At 34.8% G+C, this 24,496-nt stretch overlaps 1 protein-coding gene across 5 annotated transcripts in view; it reads left to right on the top strand.

The window, feature by feature from the left end:
- PIGN (phosphatidylinositol glycan anchor biosynthesis class N) overlaps positions 1–24,496 on the top strand; it is a 110,825-nt gene that overhangs the window by 66,365 nt on the left and 19,964 nt on the right. For 3 of the 5 annotated variants that reach the window (XM_060310702.1, XM_030868104.2, XM_030868099.2), the window contains 8 exons: positions 5,039–5,141; positions 8,983–9,085; positions 10,974–11,060; positions 13,907–13,962; positions 14,258–14,333; positions 16,257–16,330; positions 19,910–19,952; positions 22,449–22,501. In XM_060310702.1, the coding sequence (XP_060166685.1) occupies positions 5,039–5,141; positions 8,983–9,085; positions 10,974–11,060; positions 13,907–13,962; positions 14,258–14,333; positions 16,257–16,330; positions 19,910–19,952; positions 22,449–22,501 (595 nt within the window). Of the gene's footprint in view, positions 1–5,038; positions 5,142–8,982; positions 9,086–10,973; positions 11,061–13,906; positions 13,963–14,257; positions 14,334–16,256; positions 16,331–16,857; positions 17,017–17,217; positions 17,275–19,909; positions 19,953–22,448; positions 22,502–24,496 lie in introns of those variants that run through there. The other 2 variants (XM_060310704.1, XM_060310703.1) reach the window with 2 other exon arrangements.

Raw genomic sequence — 24,496 nt, 5'->3', positions numbered from 1 at the left:
AGAGCAACTAGGCCTGTGAGCCACAACTACTGAGCCTGTGCGTCTGGAGCTTGTGCTCCACAACAAGAGAGGCCACGACAGTGAGAGGCCTGCGCACTGCGATGAAGAGTGGCCGCCGCTTGCCACAACTAGAGAAAGCCCTTGCACAGAAACGAAGACCCAACACAGCCAAAATTAAATAGATAAATTAATTAATTAATTAATTTAAAAGAAAAATGAAGTAAAGCGAACCAAGTAAAATTCACTTAAAAAAAGTTTGTAATGCCTATGAATGATATGATGTGCAATTTAACATTTATTTATTTATAAATGATTTTTGTTCATTATTAAAAAAAGATCTTTGGATGGAACTTTATCTTAAAAAGATGATTAAGGGATAGGAGTATTTGTCCTTGGATTGCTCTTAAAATCCAAGCAGAGGCTTAAAACTACAACAGGAAACAGACATGTATCTCCTAAAGTTTTGATTTGCTCATTTTCTAAACACCTTGGTCATTGTATAAGTGGAAGTTACTCTTGGACAATAACTGTTCTTGTATATATAACTTTATTTTCACTGTGTAAACTTCATTTCATTATGGGCATTATGTAGGCCTTCCCTTTTAAATTATCTTGATTACCAAAGTTACTATTTACATTCATTCTGCATGACAATAGCAGCGACTGCTCTTTCATTTAAAAAATAAATATGTTTAGTTTGTACTATGTTCTGGCACTATTCTGTTCTCTGAGAATAATAAATATGGAACAAGTCCCTGCCCTCCTGGAGCTTATATTCTGCAGGGCTGGGTGGTGGGGCTAGTAATCTAGCGGGGTATCTATATGTAATTGTCTCTCATATGACATGTTAGTTCTCAAATCCACAGAAAAATCAAAAATTATGAATGGCAACGATGACATTAAAGGGAAGTCTTTTTATTTTCCTGCATAACTCCAAAAATACGTGGTGTATATAACACACACCAGCATATAAACAATATATCACCTAGGGATAAACCACATGACAGAGAAGCAAAGAAAACAATTTGTGTTCATATTATTATATCTCATTTTTAAACATCTAAAACGTCTAAAAAGGTGAAAAAAAGAGAAATTTCCCAGAATTACAGAAAGTCATCCTCTACTTCATGTTCTTGTCCATCTGTGATTATGAGTATGTATGTATAAAATTTTTTAAACATCATATTCAATATTTTTATCTATTCTACCATCCTTATATTAATTTTTCAGTTGACTTAATAATATCCTTTATGGTATTTTCCCTTTGTTTGTCTTTTATGACATTGACATTTTTGAAGAATATAGCCAATTAACTCTGGGAAAACTTACATTTTACCCATGAGTTACGCTGAGACATTCTAACCAAGAACAAGGGATGTTCTTTCACTTGTTCAAGTCTACCTCTGTGCCTTTAAAAGCAGTCTTCATAGTTTTCTTCATATAGGCTGGGAATATTTCTTGTTAAATATATTCCTAAGTATTTTATCTTTTTTGTTGCTATTATAAATGAGCTTTTCTCATTCATTGTATCTTCTAATTTTTTTTTTGAGTATAAGATGCTATTGATTTTTGCAAGTTAATTTTATATCCTACTTCTTTACTGAATTTTCCTTTCTTGAGTTAGGTTTATCATTGACTCTCTAGGTAGAATTTTCCAAGTATACCATCATGTAATTTACAAATACAGATATGTATTTCCCCCTTCCTGTTCTTATTCCTCTCTTTTCTTTCATTTACTCGCATTGGCTAATACCTACAGAACAATATTAAATAGTAGAGATAGTGAACCTCCTTGAGTTTTTTCCTGATCTTAGTGGGAATGTCTCTGGAGTCCCCCCATTTAAGACAAATGCTGGCTTTAGGACTGAGGTATATATATTTATCATGTTAAAGAAAGTACATGCTCTCCTGTTTTATTTAGGGTTTTTATTAAGAATGGATGTTGAATTTTGTCAAAGACATTTTCAACATCTATGGAGATAATAATATGTTTTTTTTTCCCTAGACCTGTTAATATGGTGAATAATACTAATAGATTTCCAGTATTGAGCCATTCTTGCATTTCTGATATAAACTCCTAAGACACATTTGATTATAATGTATTATTTTCTCAATGTAGCGTTGGAGTTCATTTGCTACTATTTTTCCATCAGTATTCATAAATGATATTGTTCTTTAATTTTCTTTGGTGTTCTAAATTTATCAGGCTTAGTTATCAATGTTATATTTGCTACGTAAAAAGAATTGTTTCTCTTTAATTTCTATACTCTGAAACAATTTATGTAGCACTGGGACTATCTGTTCTGTAAAGTCCTGAAAGAATTCCCCTGTGAAACTATCTGAATTTAGTCCTTTTTTGTTGGGTAGTCCCCTGATAACTTTGTATTTCTCTATGAAATTGGTCTGTTTAAGCTTTTTATCTCTACTGCAGTTAGTTTGGAAAGTTATATTTGCTTAAGGAATTTTCTGTTTCTTCTAGATTTTCAAATTTATTCATATAGAGGGATGCAAAGTAATCTCTTATGATTTTTAAAAATTCCTTCTGTATCATTAGTCATTTCCCTCATAATTTATTTTGTATATTTGCACTTTCTTCCTTTTCTTTGATTAACTTAGCTAGTGGTTTGTCCTTTTTGTTTATTTTCTCAAAGAACATGGATTTTGATTTACTAATTTGATCTACTGTTCTTCTGTTCAATACCTCATTAATTTTTGCTTTATCTTTAATTTCTAGTTTTATTACATTGTGTCTGAGAGTATTTTTTGTATTATTTTTACCTTATAGGACCTACTGATATTTTCCTTGTGCACTAGTGTATATGATTAACATTAGCATCCCATAGGTTTTAGTATGTTGTGTTTCCATTTTCATTTGTTGAAATATCTTTTTATTTCCCTTTTAATTTCTTTTTTGATCCATTAGTTGTTCAGGAGTATGTTGTTTAATTTCCACATATTTGTAGATTTTTCAGCTTTCTCTTGTTGTGATTTCTAGTTTTATACCATTATAGTCAGTAAAGATACTTGAAATGATTTCAGTCTTATTAAATTTGCTAAGACTTGTTTTGTGATCTATTATATGATCTATCCTGGAGAATGTTCCATGCACAGAATGTGTTCTGCTGCTACTAGTTGGAATGTTATATAAATTTTTGTTAGATCCATTTGGTCTAATGTATGGTTCAAGTCTAATGTTTCCTTGTTGATTTTCTCTCTGGATGATCTATCCCTTTCTGAAAGTGGAATATTGAAGTCTCCTATTATTATTGTATTCTTGTCTATTTCTCCCTTCAGATCTATTAGTATTTGCTTAATATATTTAGGGGCTCTGATGTTGGGTGCATATATATTTACAGTTGTTATATCTACCTGATCAGTTGACCCCTTTATCATTATGTAATGACCTTATTTGTCTGTTGTTACCATTTTTTGGCTGAAAGTCTATTTTGTTTGATATAGCTATAGCTACCCTTCACTTTCTTTTGGTTTCTACTTATATAGAATATCTTTTCCATTCCTTCACTTTGAGCCTATGTGTGTCCTTAAATCTGAAGTGAGTCTCTTATAGGCTGGACATATATTTTAAACAAGACTTTTCCTCCTTGGGATTAGGAAAGCATCGGTACTAGAGGATGCCTACCATATGGTGCAAGGCATGAAATAGTTGACTCATAGGTAGGTCAGCAGTATCTCCAGAGGTATCTTCCAGGCACTAATTCACTATAGTCTAGCTCCAGTGAACATTTTTTGCTAATGTGCTGGGATCCCTAAATGGGTTATATGTTATGCAACTGGTTCTAACTTATGTCACTCAGGATGGGGACTCTTATTTCCCTTTTAGCATCTTATCAATCCTTTACACAAAAGTCAAACAAATACAGAAAATACAGGTTGGTAAAACAGGTCTCATTTGAACTGGCTTTTTAAATAAATATTAAAATACTATTTCTTTCTGTTAAAATATATACCAGATGATGATAACGTTACTGGAACTACACATCTGAAAAAAAATCAGAAGCAATTCCTTTAAGATTACTGTAAATATAACTTACATAATCTTAAATCTTGCAGTGACTCAACTTTGAATGAGATTGTCTTTACATTTAACTTATTAGTAGGTGTTGACTAGTAGTAATAATAGCACCTAGCAGTTATTAAGCACTTACTCTATCTCAGGCACTATGCTCAAGGAGCATTTTATAGGTGAAATTGTATTTAAACCTCACAACAACTTTATTCATTTCTACTTAACAGATGGAAATACTGCTTAGACAGATTAACAAACTTGCCTCATGGTTAAAGAGTTATAAGTAATTCAGCAAGCATGCCCTCCCAAATTATCTGTCTTCATACTTTAGAGCATTTCATTCCACACATATTGCCATCCTAGCCAGAAGGATTAGGAAATTATGCACATTTTCTTTCCAAAATAAAGATTGGGGAGTTTATGTTTTGCTACCCCCCAATTTATTTGCTCTTCTCCCACTGAAGTAGTTGCTTTCTAATATTGAGAAGGAAGATTACTTCACTTATTTGGATTACTCTTATTACAACTGTCGTGTGTGGTGAAGTCCTTGTCTCCTGTCTCTAATTTTCTAACTGGCACACTACAACTCTCAATGCATACTTTGCAGTGGGAAAACTTGGAGGAGGGAGTGTTTAGGAAAAATCAATTTCTGGGGAGTAAGTTGTCTTTGAACTAAATGTTTAATTAGGAGAAAAGTTGCTGAATCTTGAGTAATTTTTTTTATTATTTACATTAGAAAATGACAAATTATTTAAGAGTTATTACACTGAGCAAGGCTGAATATAAATTGGGAAAATCTGAAAAAAATTGTGGTTAAAATGGTGAAATGTAATTTTAATTAAAAATGTGAAGTTTCAAATTTCTTACAAAAATGAGTAGGGCAAATGTGGCTTCATTTTAAATATCACACAAATAATAAATGCTATAAATGATAATAGAGTATTCAGTGCTTTAAACTCAACATACCCTGTGTCGCTTGTACTAACACTACCCACATGTGTTTTATTGCAGCCTCTTCCTTCGTCATGCCTCTACTGAGTCCTCTGATTCTCTTTGATCGGCTGTTTAGCATTCTTGTTTCCTCAATGTCGACCTACCTACTTCTAAGCACAGGGTATAAACTGTTTTTAAATTTTAATTTTTAGTAGCAAGTTTTAAATGACATATTGACATTTCTCTGAGTATTTAACCTCTGGAAATGAAAAATACGTGAATCTTGAGGAATAAATTATTTTTCCTCTGTAAAAACTGTACGTGACTTGATCTGTAATCTTCAGTTTTCTTTTTCTTATCATTTTCACAGTATTGCCTGTAGTCTTTGTGTTTCTGTTTATTTCCTGAAGTTGCTTAAATATTGCTTACCTACAGTGTTAGAGAGTTCTGATAGATTGTGGAGGAATTTTAAGTCTCAAACAATGACTTATAAGAATTTTAGTCTTTGTTGCATTCCTTTCATGCACTTTAAATTATGTTTTGATTTGTTCATTCTTCTTTGAGTATAATATTTTATTTTTACTCCTACATATGTCATAGTCCAGATATTCCTTTTGATTCAGAAACCTTTTAGAATATTTTCCCAAAAGGTAAACTGTTAAAAAGTTAAACATTTTCATTGAAGATTAGAATTTTCTTGTAAAACAAAACCAAAAAAGAACAGCTTGATTTGGGTTGGATTCTGAAGCATTCTCTAGAAATCAGTGAGAACGATGACATACTCTCCCATCTACTTTGAAGAAAAGAGTTCTTCACTTGCTTTTGAATTTTATTTCATCTTTACTTAAATCTTCATGAGGGTGAGAAATATGCACTTTATAATAAACACTGAATAGAGCAGACAAATCGAATAACCACCACTTAGACAGTTTCAAAATTTGGTCCAAATATAGGATCTTTATCCCAATTAGAATAAACCTAGGGATTTACATTGTGCACATTTAAGCACATTTAAGTTAAGAAATCTAAAAAGTGAAAAATCACGCCTAAAATCAGAATAATAAGTATGACCTTATTAACGAATGTATTAAGAAATATATTACCCAACATCAGAAAGTATATTTACCTTTGCAAAAGAAATTAGACAGAGGTAGCCTGAAAAAGCAGTCTAATAATTTCAGTTAGTACATTTTTCAGTGTCAAATCAGTTTTGCAAAACATAGTCCACCTGTTATCATTCCACGTCACTATTTTTGGATGACCTGGAGGGTTCTCCATGTAAATAAGTGAATAGTCAGAATTATAGGATATTTAAAAGAAATGCAGTTTCATTACTTTACAAAAGTACAATAATAGCAATCCTACTTCTAACAATGCACCCTTGATTAAATGAATAAAGAAGATTTATTTTTAGTCAGCATTTAATTATTTTTATGCAGATGGAAGCTATTATAATACTTGAAAATATTTCTCTTTAGTTGGTTATAAACATTTTCCTCCAAAATTTTGATTATATTATCCCTTTGCTTAACAAAGTATAATACAACCTAAATGTCTTTTCAGCCCTGTTCAATTTGCACAGAGACCAAACTAGCAGATCCTAATTTAGAAAGGTTTTATTATGTACACTCTGAGCCCATGATGACATTTTATTGGTATTTCAGTTTATTAATTCAGATATACAGACTTTATATGAGATATTGGTTCTCTAAAGAAATAAAGTCCCATAAGAAGATTGTCTTTATCAGATTTATTCATCTACATTTTACAAAAATTTTATTTTATAGTTTTTGAAAAGAAGTAAATCTGTAGCACTATTTGTAGAACTATGGAATTTATGTTTTTACATATTAGGAAAGAATAATTTCATATATAAGTGCAAATATTTTAAAAATCATGGGTTTTTTTCTTTGTTTTTTGCTCAGAGAGTACACTTTCTTGATTCAATTAGCCAAGTTTTTTTTCACATTTCTAGTGTCCTGAACACTAGACAGACATACAGTTAGAACAATTAGTGTACCCCAGGTGTATAATAGAGTTGTAAGCTGCTATAAAATATGTACTCTATTTTACAATGTTAGGCAATTACAAAATGCAACAATTAAGTTATCGTAATTTAAGTTGTGAATTATGTGATATAAAGAATGACTAGAGACAGGGTTTGGGTAAGGGAGCTGAACTGGTGCCATCAAGGACTCATGTGGAAATTGAACTAAATTTTCAAGAATGGCTAGGATACAGGCATTCTAATTCTTTCTTTTTCAATTTTTTTTTAATCATTGTAAACATAGTATAATCACATTTTGAAGAGTAGGAATAAGGAAGAAAAATCATCTATTAACCCTACCCCTCCTATTGATGTTCTGACATATTTCCTTCCAGTCTTAGCTCTGTATTTATCTTTTTAACACAGTATTAATCATAGTCCATGTACTATTTTATATCTTTATTTTCTACTTTGCTGTATCTTATTTTTAATGTTTTTAAATTTTTATTTTATTTTTGTTTATTTATGGTTGTATTGGGTCTTTGCTGCTGCATGCGGACTTTCTCTAGTTGTATTGAACGGGGACTACTCTTCGTTGCGGTGCTCGGGCTTCTCATTGCGGTGGCTTTTCTTGTTGCAGACAGGCTCTAGGGGCATGGGCTTCCGTAGTTGTGGCATGCAGGCTTAGCTGCTCCCTGCATGTGGGATCTTCCCGAACCAGGGATCGAACCCGTGTCCCCTGCATTGGCAGGCAGATTCTTAACCAATGCGTCACCAGGGAAGTCCCTCTACTTTATTTTAGAAGCATTTTCCTAGTTGGCTTATAGGCTTCCTAACCATCTTTTTTTTTTTTTTTTTTTTTTTTTTTTTTTTTTGCGATACATGGGCCTCCCACTGTTGTGGCCTCTCCCGTTGCCAAGCACAGGCTCCGGACGCACAGGCTCAGCGGCCATGGCTCACGGGCCCAGCTGCCCCGCGGCATGTGGGATCTTCCCTGACCGGGGCACGAACCCGTGTCCCCTGCTTCGGCAGGTGGACTCTCAACCACTGTGCCACCAGGGAAGCCCCGAAACACTTATCTTAAACTAGAGCAGAAAAGGGTTAGGAAAAGCATCTGTCACTGCATTCTCTCATGAACGTTTCTCCTTTGTCCACATTTTAATGTCCACATTGTACGCCAGCCTAAAGATGTACCATACATTATCTAACTAAACTCCCCTGTGGATATTAAGCTGTTTTCTTGTTTTTCTCTTCTGTAAACAATATTGTAACAAACATCTTCAGATGGGAATCATAGTGTATATGTCTGATTATTTTCTCAGGGTGAATTCCTAGAAGTGACATTATTAGATTTATACTATATGAATATTTTTTAGATTCTTGATGCATAGTATTAGATTGCCTTCCAGGAAGTGTTTATTCCTAAGTAGAGAGTATGAGAGTTCCTTTTTCATTATACTCTTGTTGACATTTTTTTAATATGGGTAAATATTATGTGACTATGGCATCTGTTTTATAATTTCTGTATCAGTTATCAATATGGTCAGACATTTTTATGGATTTATTGGCTCTTTTTTTGCTTTTTGAGAGGTTTATATTCCCGTATTGCACCCAGTTTTTAAAAAATTTGGGATGTTTGTCTTGCTCTTCTTCTCTGTATATTAATCATTTTAACTCAGGAATTGTCTTTTTACCTTTGTCTTATGCTTTCTTTCTTTTTTGTATATTTCTGTCATTTACCTCATGAATGAATTTTAAATATCTCTACTATTTTAAACATGTAATGATCTCAAGATCTGATAAATTTCAAAAGATGGTGTTAGAGTTGATATTTAAATGTTACTTTCCTTTCCTATTTTCTTCTTCTGGAAAGCCTAAAAAATTTAAATTTTGTGATGTTGTAACTTAGAAGTATTATCAAGATTGTTTTAATTTTGAGAAAGACCTATTAGTATTATAAATTTGCATTTTTATTTGTTTAATGTTTTTTTCTTTTCTACCCTCCCACTTCCACCTCACACCCCCCACCCCTTAGGTATGAAGCTCTCTTCCCATTAGTGTTGTCATGTTTGATGTTTGTCTGGATACACATGGAACAAGAAACCCTGCCACAATCTGTTGTTTTCTGTAAACAGAAGGTAGCTTGTCAAAATCATTCTTGCATTTATTTAAGAATATTAGAATATTCTCTATCCTATAAGGAGGTTGCAATGTTATTTCATCAAAAATTCTACTTAAAAATTTACAGTACTTAAGGCATTAATAATTAAGTCAAACAGTTTGTAAGGAAATTTTCACTTACAACAAAAGAAAAGCATGATTTTATTGTTTCATAGGCATTATATGGGTTGGGCTTTTCTTAGAGATTATTTGAGAATCTCTGATGCAAAAAAACATTAATAGAGGTGAAAGAATACTGGAGAAAGAATGTTCTTTATCTTGCTTGCCTTTGTTTTCACATCTAATTTTTCTTTCCTTCAGTTTATTTTCGTTGGAATAATATTTATGTTGTCACACTTCAGCTTATGAATTTGATCATAAAGTGACATTTGTGTTCCAGTGTTATTTTTCTCTTTCTAGTCATTCTAATCCAAAATGCTTATTCTGTCACCTTAGTGATCATGGCCTCAGTCCAAATCTTAGACTGTTTATTCAACATAATATACTTTGAATTGGCTAAAAGCCAACCAGATATTAAGGACACCTTTATCATGCTGAGCTAGAGAGCTAATTGATGTCTCTTGCCTTTATTTCAGAACTGAAGATAATTATAAGAAATTGGTGATAAAATATTTACAATTTTACTGAGGTCAGATAAAAGAAATATTGCAGGAAAATACCTTCATAATTGATCCATTGATTCATCCTTAACTGGTTCTAGTTGAGTTCACAAAGAGTACTTGATGTTTTAGAATAAACAATTTCAATAAAGAAGAAACTTTATTGAAGTATATTGAGTAATTACTGGTTTCTAACTTTCAGTCCTGGAATATTAAAACAATACATGAAAAGAAGTTTTGATCAGATTCAAGTAAATGGTCAGACTGTCCTTAGTATTAAATATTCAAAATTTTAATAATTAAATATTATTAAATTAAAAATGAGGTTTATTGTGTTATTTTTTAAATTCTTTTTTTTTTTTTTTTTTGTGGTACATGGGCCTCTCACTGTTGTGGCCTCTCCCGTTGCGGAGCACAGGCTCCGGATGCGCAGGCTCAACGGCCATGGCTCACGGGCCCAGCCGCTCCGCGGCATGTGGGATCTTCCCAGACCGGGGCACGAACCCGTGTCCCCTGCATCGGCAGGCGGACCCTCAACCACTGCGCCACCAGGGAAGCCCTAAATTCTATATTTTAACTGAAAGGAGATATGTCTTTTTCTAGAAAAGAGGATTAAAGCATCCCAAGAACTTAACAGAAAATTACATGGGAAGTGGGAGATAGGGAAATTCTCCCTTTAAACTTATCCATGAGTTTTTCTTTTGTGGAAAAAGGGGGATTAAGCAAGAGTGCATCCATCATGTTGGAATTGAGAGGTTTTTATTTTACCAGGACAGAAATATATTGTTTTTTTATAGAGAGAAAATAATTTCTCTGGAAATGAGTTAACAGAAGAACAAAAAAACAGAAAAATATTTAATTTATCATGCTTTTTAATATCATACCATACTTGAGTTTGAGAAGATCGGGACACTGAGAAATCAGATGTCAGAAAAGGGAAAAATTATATAGGGATTTAAAAGTGAAGCATTTATACAGGATAATAAAAAGCCCAATTCTCACTTTTATTACACATATGGCAATACTACAACTCAGTTCCCTATATTATTAACAGTATATTTTACCTTTCGGCAGATGTTATTAAGGTGAAATTAAGCTATAGGAAAAGATTTATTTGTTTTTGTTTGTTTTCTTGTCAGTACAAGTTATCTTTCTAGCTATTGTAACTTTGACGGTAAGTTTGCTTTTGAGGGTAGAAGTAAGCAAACTGTTATTGTGCGTTTATAAATTTCTTCTTATTTCACAGGTCTCCAGTATCCAATTCACCTATAATACTGATATAACCCAGTTTCGAGACCTCTATCTGGATGACATCCGTAGGGCCTTTTTCCTTGTATCCTTTTTATGGACTTCTGTTTTAAGGCACTGCAACCTCCCATTTAATGGAGTAAGAAGTGGGAGGGGTTTCTGCCTGTCATTTGGTAGTGGTATTACCTTGGAGGCCATTTAACCGCCCTCTCAACCATAATTTTCTCATATAGTTTACACTTCAAAAAATTTCTGAAACTATAGAAAAGCATAAAGAATGATATAACAAACAAATGTATATATGTGTATTCCTGCCATCCAAGATATCAACAACTAATATTTTGTCACATATGTCACACATTTTAAAAAATTAAAATATTACAGCTAAAGACAGTCTCCTTTCAACTTCCAACTCCAAACTAATTTCCCTCATCCAGAAGACACCACTATTATGAGTTAGGTTTGTATCTTTTTATGTGTATTTTATACTATACTCATGTTATATAACATCTGTCCCACAAGGTTTTTGGATCACATCAGAGGCAATATTGTGTGAAAGTTATTTGTATTAGAATTTTGTAAGACAGTGTGACAGAATAAAGTCTCATTTTGGGAAGGCTGGCTGACTGGGTTGAAAAAACTCATAGGGAGATATTTCCTTTGAACTTACCGTGGTGGAGTCTGGACCTTATAGGTCCAGAAAATAAATGTTCTTATTCTCTCCTCTACCTCTTGCCTTCACTCTCAATTTTGCTTTCTGTCTTTGCAGATTCCTTCCACTCAGCCTATACTAATAAAACACTTCTTCCTTTGAACCCTGCATCTCCCTAAATTATAATTTCATCTTGTCCTCTGTGTCTACTACCAAGCTCCTTGCTGCTACCATTTCCTCCCCATTTATGTACTATATCCTCAAGCCTTGACCAGTGCCTGGCACACAGTACTTCTTCAATATTTGTCAAATGTCTCTGCTGAAGTTGTCCTCTCGTGGTCTGCAGGGCCTTCCTGATTGCACAGTCTAATCTGTTCAGTTTTACTTGACCACTCTTACAACATTCAACTCAATTGACTTTTCTCTTTCTTTTCCCTTGACATCCAGAACATGATCCAGGTTCTCTTCTCAGCTTTTTACACCATCTCTATTCTCCTTCATGGAAACTTACTCTTCCTTTGCTCTTGAACCATGTATGTTTTTCTCCAAGCTCTATCATTAACCTTCTCCTCTAATTGTGCCTGGGTAATGTCATCCTCTCCTATAGCTTTGACTGACACCTCTGTACAAACAACTCTAAGATCTACTTCTCCAGCCCTGACCTCTCTGACCTTAAGAGTCAAATGTCCAACATCCTGCTGGGCATCACCAGATATATATCCACACTGACTAATGACTGCCCACCCCTCTCCAAAATCACTCTCTGCCAGGTTTCATCTCATTTAATGGCATCGCCATGCTCCCAGCTACCCAGGGCATCAAACTTGTCATATTTAACAACTCCCTGTCCAGTTTTAAAGTTCCATGGTCTCCCCTCCTTCTCCATTTCCACTCTAACCACACTGGTTCAGACTTTCCTTGTCCCCAACATAGATTACTGAGATAGCTTCCTAACTGAATTTCCTGCCTCTAATTATTTGTATCCCTGATCCAAATATCTCACTGTTATTGGTATTTCTTATTTATATTACTCACCTAAAATTCTTGCCAGCTCTTCATTGTCTCCACAATAAAGTTCAAGGTTTTTTATTAATATGCCACCCATCTACATTTCTTGCTTCATCTTTCACTGTACCCTTCAATAAACGCTCAGCTTCTATCACACCTGTTTACTGTTTCTTGACTACACCATTTTATTTATTTTTTTCTTTTGTCTGCACTGGGTGGCATGTGGGATCTTAGTTCCCTGACCAGGGATTGAACCCCGCACCCCCTGCGTTGGAAGCATGGAGTCTTAACCACTGGATCGCTAGGGAAGTCCTTGACTACATCATTTATTTCCAACTGTTTACCTTTCAATTCATCTTATATACTTCTACATATCATCATAATCTTAGTCACCATATGAGCACTTTAAACTATTTTATTTATATTTATATTCTTAGTGCCTAGCTCTGCCTCTGACATGTACTAGATGATAAATCTTGCTTGGTTAGTTGACTGGTTGAATGCATGGAACAATTAATATATTTAAGGCTCAAGTTACCAACGCAAATGCCGCTTTTTCACTGAAATTTGCCTTGATTCATACTTCCTTTTTAGTGTGTCTGTACCATTTTTGTGTATGTGTTTATGATAATAAAGTAACTAACATTTATCGAGCCCTTTCAGTGGGCCAGGCACTATTTTAAATACTTTACTAGCAGTAAGTTCTTAGACCCCAATATAATTAATACCTACTTTTTATTACTGCACTATTACAAATGTAAGTTTAAGAAATGTCAAAAAGATGTTTACTCTTTCTCATTCTCTATTGAATTATTTTAAAACATGATATCTTATTTCTTCCTAAGCCTTTCAAAGAACCTGGCACGTCTCACATGTAGTGGGCACACAGCGAGCATGTATGAAATGAAATCGTCGTATTTCAGCTGAAAATGTCTATCGCTTTTTTTTTTAATCATTAGCAGCCAACTACAAATAGCAGTAATCCAACTGTTTATGTTAGAGGCAAGGAAAATAGTAACCTTCCCAAGGTTACTAGTGACAAGGATGACCTCCCATGCCTCATTGTTCTTAGTACATTGCTTGTTCAGTCTGGTTCTTTCCAAATGCATTCACAAGGAGATACAATGGAACACTCATTTACAACAATTTATGATCAAATGTACAAGTAGAAAAGCAAATTACCCTCATGGTAGAATAGGTATATCTTTTCTCAATGAAAAAGAACTTTTATGAATTCTGACTTGTTTTGGCATTTCCTTAACCCTATTTAGGTTTTCTTCTTAATGACGGCCTTTTTTGGAACTGGGAATATAGCTTCTATTAACAGGTAATTTAAAATAAAAACAGCATATGTATAACCAGAAAATAATACAAATAGGGATTTTGTTCTGTACCTTGCTTTTTACACTGAAGGATGTATTTTGAAAATTGGTATGTATGGGCACATACAAGTCTATCTCATTCGTTTTACTGATTTTATAATAGTTCTTGAGACAATGTATACTTGTGCTTTAGTAAGAGTAGGTTTCAGAAAATTAGGTTAAACATGCTTTTTAGAAGAACGTTCTTTTAAAGTTACAATGTGAATTCTAAACTCCGTTTTCTTTTTGTTGATTCCTTAGCTTTGATCTTGCCTCTGTCTATTGCTTTCTGACCGTGTTTAGTCCTTACATGATGGGAGCCCTGATGATGTGGAAGGTTGGTTTTCTTATTTTCTTAAGATATTGATTTATAAGATTATGAACTCATTGTGACAATTAAGATTATGTAACATATGACATTAAGATTATAAAGTGACAGAGTTAAGTCGCATGGAAAGAAGATACCTTCTCAGACACTGTTGAATGGGAAGTCGGACACTTTAGCTTTTACTTCAAAATATAATCTTTTTACTTTACTCCTAAGCCCATTTAACTTCAAAGAAGTAGAGAGGCTGTTAGTCCCAGGAAGTCCTATCAAAGGTGATTAAAGCCTGTGGGGAGTGAAGGGTGGATCAAAACTGCCTTGCTCCTCAAGATCAAAGGCTCCCCGAACTGATGTTCCCCACCCCCAAGACTGCCAACGTGTTATCATTTTTTCTCATAATCCCTGTACTTAGAACTGATTTATTCATTCAATAAATATGTCATTGAAGGCTTATGAGCACCGGCTAGGTACTGAGGGTTCTAAGATAATGACAAATTATCAGCTTTCCAAGGGTTCAGACTCTCCAATAGAATGTAATTCATGCTCTTTCCCTTTTTCTCTAGGATCATTAAGCTTGTCTTATTCCCTCTACCATAGTGCCTGGCACATTTTATGTACTTCGTATATATTTGTTTAAATAAAAGAACTAATATCTGCCTAAAATCTGATTGCCTTCTATTCAGATCACATAAGTAATAATTGTTAAAGTATGTGTTTATTAACGGATTAATATCCTTTTTTTTGTTACTGCACTAATACAAATGTAATTTTAAGAAATGTTAAAAAAGATGTTCAGGGACTTCCCTGGTGGTCCAGTGGCTGGGACTCCACACTCCCAATGCAGGGGGCTCTGGGTTCGATCCCTGGTCAGAGAGCTAGATCCCACATGCTGCAACTAAGAGTTCGCATGCTGCAGCTAAGACCCGGCACAGCCAAATAAATACATAAATAAAAATATTAAATAAAAAAAAAAAGATGTTCATTTTCTCATGTCCCATTCTCTACTGAATTCTTTTGAAATGTGTATTAACAGTTTCCTTAATCTTTATTTACATTTTTCTTAAAGGTAGTTGTTCTTTTCTCAGTCTGTTAAAGATCATGGGCCTTTAATTAAAAACAAGCAAAAAAAAAAGAAAGAAAAATAGAAGTTTAAACTAAATGCTAGACTTATAATCTCTAGCTTAATTCAGTAAGCTTTACTGACCTAATATATTTGGTCACTTTCTTTGACTGATATGGCTGGAAGTGAAAATTCTCCTGGACCTCTGTTTCAGTCATGTAGCCTTCACTACATGTAGCCTTCGCTTGAACAAGAGTCTTATGCAGTTTTGAACATCATTTCTTTTCCATATTTTCTCCCTCCCCTCTTTGTTTAAACATTGTGTGTGTGTATTTTTTTTTTTAATTGGTCACTGGAAAGCAGTATCTCAAAATATTAACAGTGTTACACCTGGATTATAGATTTTTCAACCAGTGTAAATTTTATTATACCTTTCTCCATTTTTTTTACAGAGTATGAATTTTATAATCAGAAATAAATTAGTATTAAAATAAAACAACAGCAAGCAATGGTAAAACAGCTAAATCATGTTAATAGAGTTGTAGTATCAAATAACCAGATGAGTTCAGGGATCTGTGAATCAAATCATCAGGCTCCATAGTTTATTTGATTTGGGTCATTAATTATTATACTGCGTTAAATAGAACAAAAATTTGGAATAGGCTTTATTTGAAATATTTGTTGTTATCTTTTATACTACAAATGCTGTTGATGTGGATTTTTAAATCTGTTTTCGTCACCATTCTATATGTCATTGGTATCACGGTTTTATTTCAGCATTGGCTTTTCACTAATACAGACAAACTTTGAGAAATTGAAATATTTCTTCAAATGCTACAGCTACCCATGGCATCATTTGTTGTTCTTTTAAACAGATTTTAATCCCCTTTGCTCTTGTGATGTGTGCTTTTGAAGCTGTTCAGTTAACTACCCAGTTATCATCAAAAAGGTAAGATGAATGTTTAAGAAACATTGAATTTGTTAGTTTTTAGGAAATGAGAGTTAACACTTGAGGGTATTTTGTGTGATTGCTATTAAGACACAGTAACATAGATTTATTATAAAAATGAGAAAAAAATGTTTCACCCTTTTAGTCAGAATTCAGTTGTCATGAGAGGAAATTAGTTGATTAGAGCCTGTAGCAGAATAATATGCTTTCTCAACAATAAAATGTTATTAGAATATTATTCAAGCTAGAGAGGAGCCCCCCTAGAAAACTATAAAATATAAATGTTAAATTCTTGTAGTTAATAACTTGTTTATTGTAGATATAACTGTGCCTACAAACTCCAAGGGATATCATTCTGTTTTCTTTTGGATTATTTCTTAAATGTGTATTAGACAAATGTGTTAACATTATATCATTTTACATGGCTTGAAATTAACTTCTAGATGTCAATAATTTACATAGTTTCTTAGTCTTGATTTCTACACTTTTGGCAAATGGAATGGGAAGTATCCTTTCTGAGTTTCTAGGAATTTCTGGAGCAGTCAGTGTTAAGCAATCAAGAAGCTGTCAACTCAACTATTTGCTTTTTGAACGCAATGAAATTGTGTCATCAGCACAGGACTGATCAGCCTCTCTGAAAGACACGAGATAAATGTGTAGCTTCTTAGCAGTTTCGTTATTCTTGAACCAAACTGGAATATTCAATGCTGAAAGAAATAACTAATATTAGCATAAATTTGCATGTTCTTCTTGATGAATTTAAGCTAGAACCAAGTGAAGCGTATTATTATGTATTTGCCATAATAATAATAAAAAAAAAGGTTTTCTTGCACTATTTAAAAATAGTGGAAATCTCATTTCTAGACTAATTTAGTATATTTTTGCAGGATATTTACATGAATTTAACATTAAAAGCATTTATACCTTGTCAATACCACATAGAAGATACTTAGATGCAATTAAAAAAAAACTAGTAAGTGACATGTACTTTCTCACATCTCTGTTAACAGATGCAAGTTTTTAGAAGGGCTTTTAATTAAAGTTTAAGAAGACCTGGGGATATGTGGGATGAGAGGTAGAAGTCTCATCAAAATGTGTGTGTATATGTGTGCGTGTATTTGTGTGTGTGTGTGTGTGTGTGTGTGTGTGTAGTAATTTTAACCTGAGACTAGTACGATGAAAAACTAAATACAAAGGGAGAGTTTTAGTTTTGTTCGTTTGGTATTTAGTTTGTTTAGTATTTAGTTTTTCTACAACGAAAAACTAAATACAAAGGGAGAGAACTGAGGCAAAGATGACAAAGTTGTGGCTTTATAAATGTCTTCTCTTTTGACCTTTAAACCTTTACAAGTCACTGACATTCCCCCCTAATATAACACTGACCCCTCAAACTTAACATGTCGTACATTGAACCCAGCAATTCCCTTTCTTCCTGTTGAACTCTGCTCATCCTGTTTTCTTTTTCTAATCCGTTGCACAAACCCAAATCCATCCATCCCTCATTGCCAAATCCACTCGCTACATGTCACTGTTATCGTCTCTTCTTTCTATTCACATTTTCAGTCACCTCCACGAACCCACTATCATCAGTCATCTTCAGGGGCCTCTTAGCTGATCTCCCTGCTTTTACTCCCGTCCTCCTACAGTTATTATCCATACAACAGACAGAGGAGCCTTTAAAACCTTCCAATGGCTTCTTGTCACAACTAGGAAAAATTCTAAAGTCCTAATTATGGCCTAAATGGCCCCATGTGATCTGGCCCCTGCATATCTATCTCTCCAACCTTATTTCCCACAACTCTTGTGCTAGCACACTCTGCTTAAAGCTGACCCTCTTTCTGTTCTTCAAATACACCATGCACGTTTTCACTTCATGCCCTTTGTACGTTCCACACTCTCTCTGCCTGCAGTGCTCTTTACTCATATAGTTTCATGGTTCACTCTGTTCACACAGGTCTCTACTTAAATGTCTTCTCCTCATAGAGGTCTCCCCCGATCAATTGACTTTTCTTCCTGACATTTAACACCACCTGACATTTTATTGTTATTACAAACATTCTATTTATTATTTGTCTCCCTGAGTAGATGGTAGGCTCTGTTCACCAATGTTTTACCAGCAACAAGAACAGTGGCTGGCATACAATAGAAACTGAAAACCTATGTGCTAAATTAGTGGTAGAAGTTATCAGCACAAAATAAAACTGGAAATGGCTACTACTACACATTGTGACATTTCTTTTATACACAAGACTGACTTAAGAACGTCCCCCTTTTGGTTCCATAGAGCACTAAAATTTGACCCAGGAAAAATTAGACTTGGTAGAAACAACAACAAATAACACTGTAAAAAGGTAAAACCACCCAGAGTAAAATCTATAACTGACAAAATAATGATGAAGAAGCAAAAAATTAAAAATAGTGACATCACCAAATGCTGCGGAGGATGCAAAGAAATTGCTCTCAGACATTGCTGGTGGGAATGTAAAATAGTACAACTACTCTGAAAAGAGTTATCCAGTTTCACATGAAACTGCGCAAACAACATAATCCAGTAACTGCACTCGGCTCTTTTTCCTAGAGAAATGAAAACTTGTGTTTGCACAAAAACTGTACACAAATGTTTATAGCAGCTTATTTGTAATAGCCATAAACTGGAAACCACCCTGATGTCCTTTGGTGCTTGAATGGTTAAACAAATTGTGGTATAATGGCAATAAAAAGGAGCAAACTATTGATACACACAGAACCTTAGATGAATCTCAAGAGAATTGTGCTGAGTGAAAAAGGCAATCCCAAAATGTTATAAGTGATTCAAATGATTCCACTTGTACAACACTCCTGAAATAACAAAATTATAGAAACAGAGAACAGATTAGTGGTTTCCAGGGACTGGAGATTAGACAGAGAGTAAGCAAGAGGAGGATAGATGTAGCTATAAAAGAGTATCATGAGGGATCCTTGTGATGATGGAAACATTCTGTATCTTGATAGAATCAATGTCGGTATCCTGGTTGTGATATTGTGCTATAGTTTTGTAAGATGTTACCAGTGGGGGAAACTGGGCAGAGGGTACATGGGTTCCCTCTATATCATTTCTTGCAGTTGCATGTGAATCCATAATTATCTAAAATAAAAACTTTAATTTAAAAAATCATAATTCATGTCCCTTTCTTTTTAAAATTTTATTTATTTTTTTTTACACAGCAGGTTCTTATTAGTCATCAATTTTATACACATCAGTGTATACATGTCAATCCCAATCTCCCAGTTCATCACAGCACCCCCACCCCCCCGCTGCTGTCCCCCCTTGGTGTCCATATGTTTGTTCTCTATCATGTCCCTTTCATACCATTGAAATAAATATTCAAAGTGTTAAATAACATTTTTGAAGTCTAACCCATCACTGTGGGACAGTAGTCCATGATAATGTGAAAAGAGCCTTTGTCAAATGTAGTATTTTCAGAAGCAGAAATACTAATAACAGAATGTTAGATTATTTGATTATTTTCATTTTGATTTTAATGTGCTTTTAAAATGTGTCTGCAGTATTACATGTGTTTTTTCTTTATTTTTTTCCAGTCTTTTTCTCATGGTTATCAACATATCAGACATCATGGCTTTGGTAAGGCATTACTGGATATTCAATATAAATAAGATTGACAAGCTAAACAATGAGTTGATTTTTTTATATATATATATTAATTTATTTATTTATGTACGTTTGGCTGCATTGGGTCTTCGTTGCTGTGCGCAGGCTTTCTCTAGTTGCAGTGAGCGGGGCTACTCTTTGTTGCAGTGCGCGGGCTTCTCATTGCGGTGGCTTCTTTTGTCGTGGAGCATGGGCTCTAGGTGTGCGAGCTTCAGTAGTTGTGGCACGCAGGCTCAGTAGTTGTGACTTGCGGGCTCTAGAGCTCAGGCTCAGTAGTTGTGGCGCACGGGCTTAGTTGCTCTGTGGTATGTGGGATCTTCCTGGACCAGGGCTCGAACCCGTGTCCCCTGCATTGGCAGGCAGATTCTCAACCACTGTGCCACCAGGGAAGTCCCCCAATGAGTTGATTTAATCAAGTGAAATATGAATGCATTTCTGTACGTGAACTCTTTACATACTGAGTTATAAGTGCTGGCATAATTTACACATAAATGACTTTCTTTTTATATGACCTATAATGTGGTAAGAGTGCTCTTCTTAGAGTGTCAGAAATCTTCTAACTTGATTTATTAGAATCTGTCACTTTATACACAGTCTTCAGTGGTACATTGTATTTGAAATGAAACTTCCATAGGAAGTTAACAGAAAAAACTAACTTTAGGTTTAGGTAATATACCATTTTCCTACTTGAAGTGCTGATTTTTAACCATTCTGTCAGATTGAAAAAGAAAGGGAAAAAGAGGGGAGGAGGAAGGGAAGGAATGAAAGAGGGAACAGAGTGGGATGATGTTATCAAGATGCTAGCTCTAATAATGGGTTCTAGTGCAGAACAGGTAGGTGGGCCTCTAGTATGTAATGTATTAACAAAAAGAACCCATTTTACACCTGCAAGTTCAGGAGGGTTCCCCAAACTACCCTAATGTTTGATAATTCACTAGATGGACTCACAGAATTCACTGAAGACTGTTATATCCACAAGTGTGGCTTATTATAGGGAAAGGAGACAGATTAAAATCAGCCAAGGGAAGAAACGCAGAGGGCAGAGTCCAGAAGGGGTCCAGGTCTGGCCATACTCTCCCCGTGAAGCTGGGACAGCCGTGCTCTACCGGCAGTGATGTGTGACAGTGCACGTGGAGTACTGCCAGCCAGGCTCACCAGAACCTCGATGTCCAGGCTTTTTATTGGAGCCCAATCGTATATTGTTCCCGTGGCCAACCTTTAATCTCCAGTCCTTCTAGAGGTAGAACTGATAACACACGGCCCAAAGCCCTGAACATAAATCACATTATTAAACTGTCCAATGGCTGAGGTCCCCCAGGCAAAACACTCCTATCAGGCAGGACCTAGTAATCACCTCCTAGTAGCTGAAGGTAGAGGCCAGACCTCTCTTTAGATAGGGTTAATTCTTCACTACACATCTTATGCTGGAAGTGCTGAGAGACGAATGTTAGGGTAACTTCCCAAATCAGATTCCTAGTCACTTGATTCAGATGAGAACATTTTTATGTTGTATCGAACTGGATATATTTCTGAAATTGACCACACATAATGTTAGAACAAATTAGCTTTCAGTTTTGCTCACAAAGTGGCAAATAGACAAAGACATGTTAACAGAAGAGAATTTAAATTCTCTGATTAATTTTATATGAAGAATCAGACTGCTGAGTTTAACTTAGAGAGCCATGTGTGGTCTAAGTTCTGCTTACCTGACTGGCATTGTATCTCTCCTCTCCCTCCTTGTTTCCTCTACCCAGCCTCACCTTGGACCTGCCAAGCTCTACCTGGACTCTTGATGTTTATAAGCGTTACTCCCTCTGTCAGAAACAAACTTCTCCCCGGATCTCTCCAACCTCCTCTTTCCTCTGACTCTTACTTGTCACTTAGATTTTTAGACTTTTTATTGGGACAACCTTCCCTTATTACCCCAGCTGGGGTGTGTGCCCCTTTCTTTGTGCTCCTGTACTTGCCTGTATTTCCAATCATAACACTCATCACACACACACACACACACACACACACGCCTGATAAATTGACTGAATCAGTCACTAGATTATAAATCTCCTGAAAGAGAGTTTATCTCCAGGACCTAACACAAGGATTAGCACATAGTAGGCGGTCAGTAAATGTTTGCTGATGAATAGATGATACGGCTTCCTTTCACTGCAGTCTTTGGTATTATCGATACTTAGTGTCTTTTATGAAAGTTGGCTGGGTTTTCTTCTAGTTATTCAAGATGTCACTTTTGTGCTTATATGATTGAATGGCAATGCTGTTTGTGGCTTTTAAGCTATTGCTCATTTTAGTCCAAGCAAAAATTTCAATAAAGGGCGAATTCTTATTGATTCCAGTCAGATAGTGGTTCTGAGGGGTCAGAAATCTGAAGGACATAATCCTAAAACAAAGTTGCTTTTAGGCTGAATCTATATAGCCTTTGTTTTTAATGAAGCCATATTTTGTTTTATTTTACAGCATTTTTTCTTCTTGATCAAAGATTATGGCAGCTGGCTTGATATTGGAACAAGGTATAGTATATATTCACATAGAATTCTTCAGAGTGCAGTGAAAAATAGTAACTTGGTATCTTAGTATAGAAGATTTCAATTTGATTTTTGAAGTAAGCATAGCAAGTAGCAATTATTTTAAACCTCTGGAGGTGAGACACGTCCCTCCAGTTCTTGGCATTAACACATTATCAGGTGTTTCCTTGGGATGATGTGGGGACAGATGTTAAGTCTGAAAGAAATGCAGAACAGCAGGAAGGTACAAGGAAAACTGCTTGAATCTGGGGTAGATCACTCCAGTGTCTGTGTTCTCATAATCTCTCAATCTCTCTCAAGAGCAATGAAGCTATTCAAGTTGCAGTGTGAATTTTCTGTGGCAGTTTACATTTCATGTAATCATCATATGCCTCCTAGAATCTTCAATATGGGAACATGTTAACATGTGATACCTATAACATTGTGTTTTAAAGTATAATCTGAACAAAATGTCAGTTTCCTGTTTATTGTGATTTGAACGTCAATGATTGCCATAATCTGTTAAATTTCTTCTCTTTGAGGGGAAGAAAGCAAGGTTGATCCTTTTGCCTTTTTGTTTTCAAATGCATTCAGAGATAGAATACATTCTTATAGACTAATTTTATTTCCTTTAGCCAGTATTTGTTCAGCCAGGAATTGTGTAGGTTTAGGTGAGGTACTCGATTACAAGTCCTCTCCTCTGTTCCTACCTCTTAGGCAGCTCAGGCTTGTACCGCCTTGTTATTTATATAGAGGTCTGTCTCCCTTGATAGTCAGCTGATTTGACTCTCTTCCATTCCTTGTGTGCTAGGCACAGAGAGGGTACTCCACAGGTCGTTAATTTTGTTTTCATTAGTCTCTTAAGTTTGAAGCTTAGGGAAAGTTTTAATGTGTCCTTCTCACCAGCCCTCTGATCCCAAAGTGTCCAGGCAGGTAGTAGGTCATGGTATGGGCTTTAAGCCAGAGCTCCTGGGATTGATCTATTTCTGCCACTTTTTAGCTGTAAGACTGACAGCAAGTGACTTAACGTCTCTAATCTCTCTCTGTCTCTTGTCGTTTTGAATGAATTAATCCATGTAAAGCATTTAGCACAGTGCCTGGCATCAAATAAGCTCCAATAAATGGAAACTATTATTATGTTTTTATCCTTCATAGTGTTTCTTGTATTTGAGATACCTCTCCTTATTATCTCCATAATTTGATTAATTTATTTTCATTTTAAACATAGGTCAGAATTTTGTTTGGAAAATATTCTGACAAAATATAGCATTATTACATATGAGACTTTTTATTTTATTCTTAATTGTAGCAAAATATACATAATATAAAATTTACCATCTTAACCCTTTTCAAGTGTAGAATTCAGTGGCATTAAGGACATTCACACTGTTGTACAACTATCATTATCATTCCATCTCCATAATGGTTTTCATCTTGCAAAAAACTCCTCATTCCCCATCTCCACCAGCCCTGGCAACCAACATTTTAATTTCTGTTTCTATGTATTTGACTACTCTAGGATAGCTCACATAAATTAAATTGTACGGTATTTGCCCTTTTGTGACTGAATTATTTCACTTAGCATAATATATTCAAGGTTTATCCATGTTATAGCATGTGTCAGAATTTCCTTCCTTTTGAAGGCTGTATAATGTTCCATTGTGTACAGACCACATTTTGTTTACCCATTCATCCATCAGTGGACACTTGAGTTGTTTCCCCCTTTTGGCTATTGTGAATAATGCTGCTATAATGTGGGTTTGAGACTTTTTGATGGGAGAAATTTATATTGGTTTTGGCTCTAAAGAGATGTGAAGGAATGAAGAGGATATATTTCTCACATGAAGATGTGCATCATTAATTTCTACATAGCATCATTAATTTATATTACACAAATTAAGGATTTGATTTTCTCTGATTCACTTGAGGTTTATCTTTACTTGGCAGATTTTTTTCTTCAAAGTGTGAATTTCACTGTTATTACCAGTAATAACATGCATA

The sequence above is a fragment of the Globicephala melas genome, chromosome 13 (genome assembly GCF_963455315.2).
Source record: "Globicephala melas chromosome 13, mGloMel1.2, whole genome shotgun sequence".
Lineage (NCBI taxonomy): Eukaryota > Metazoa > Chordata > Mammalia > Artiodactyla > Delphinidae > Globicephala > Globicephala melas.
The sequence above is the reverse complement of the archived record's forward strand: the minus strand, read 5'-3'. Positions and strand labels throughout refer to the sequence as shown.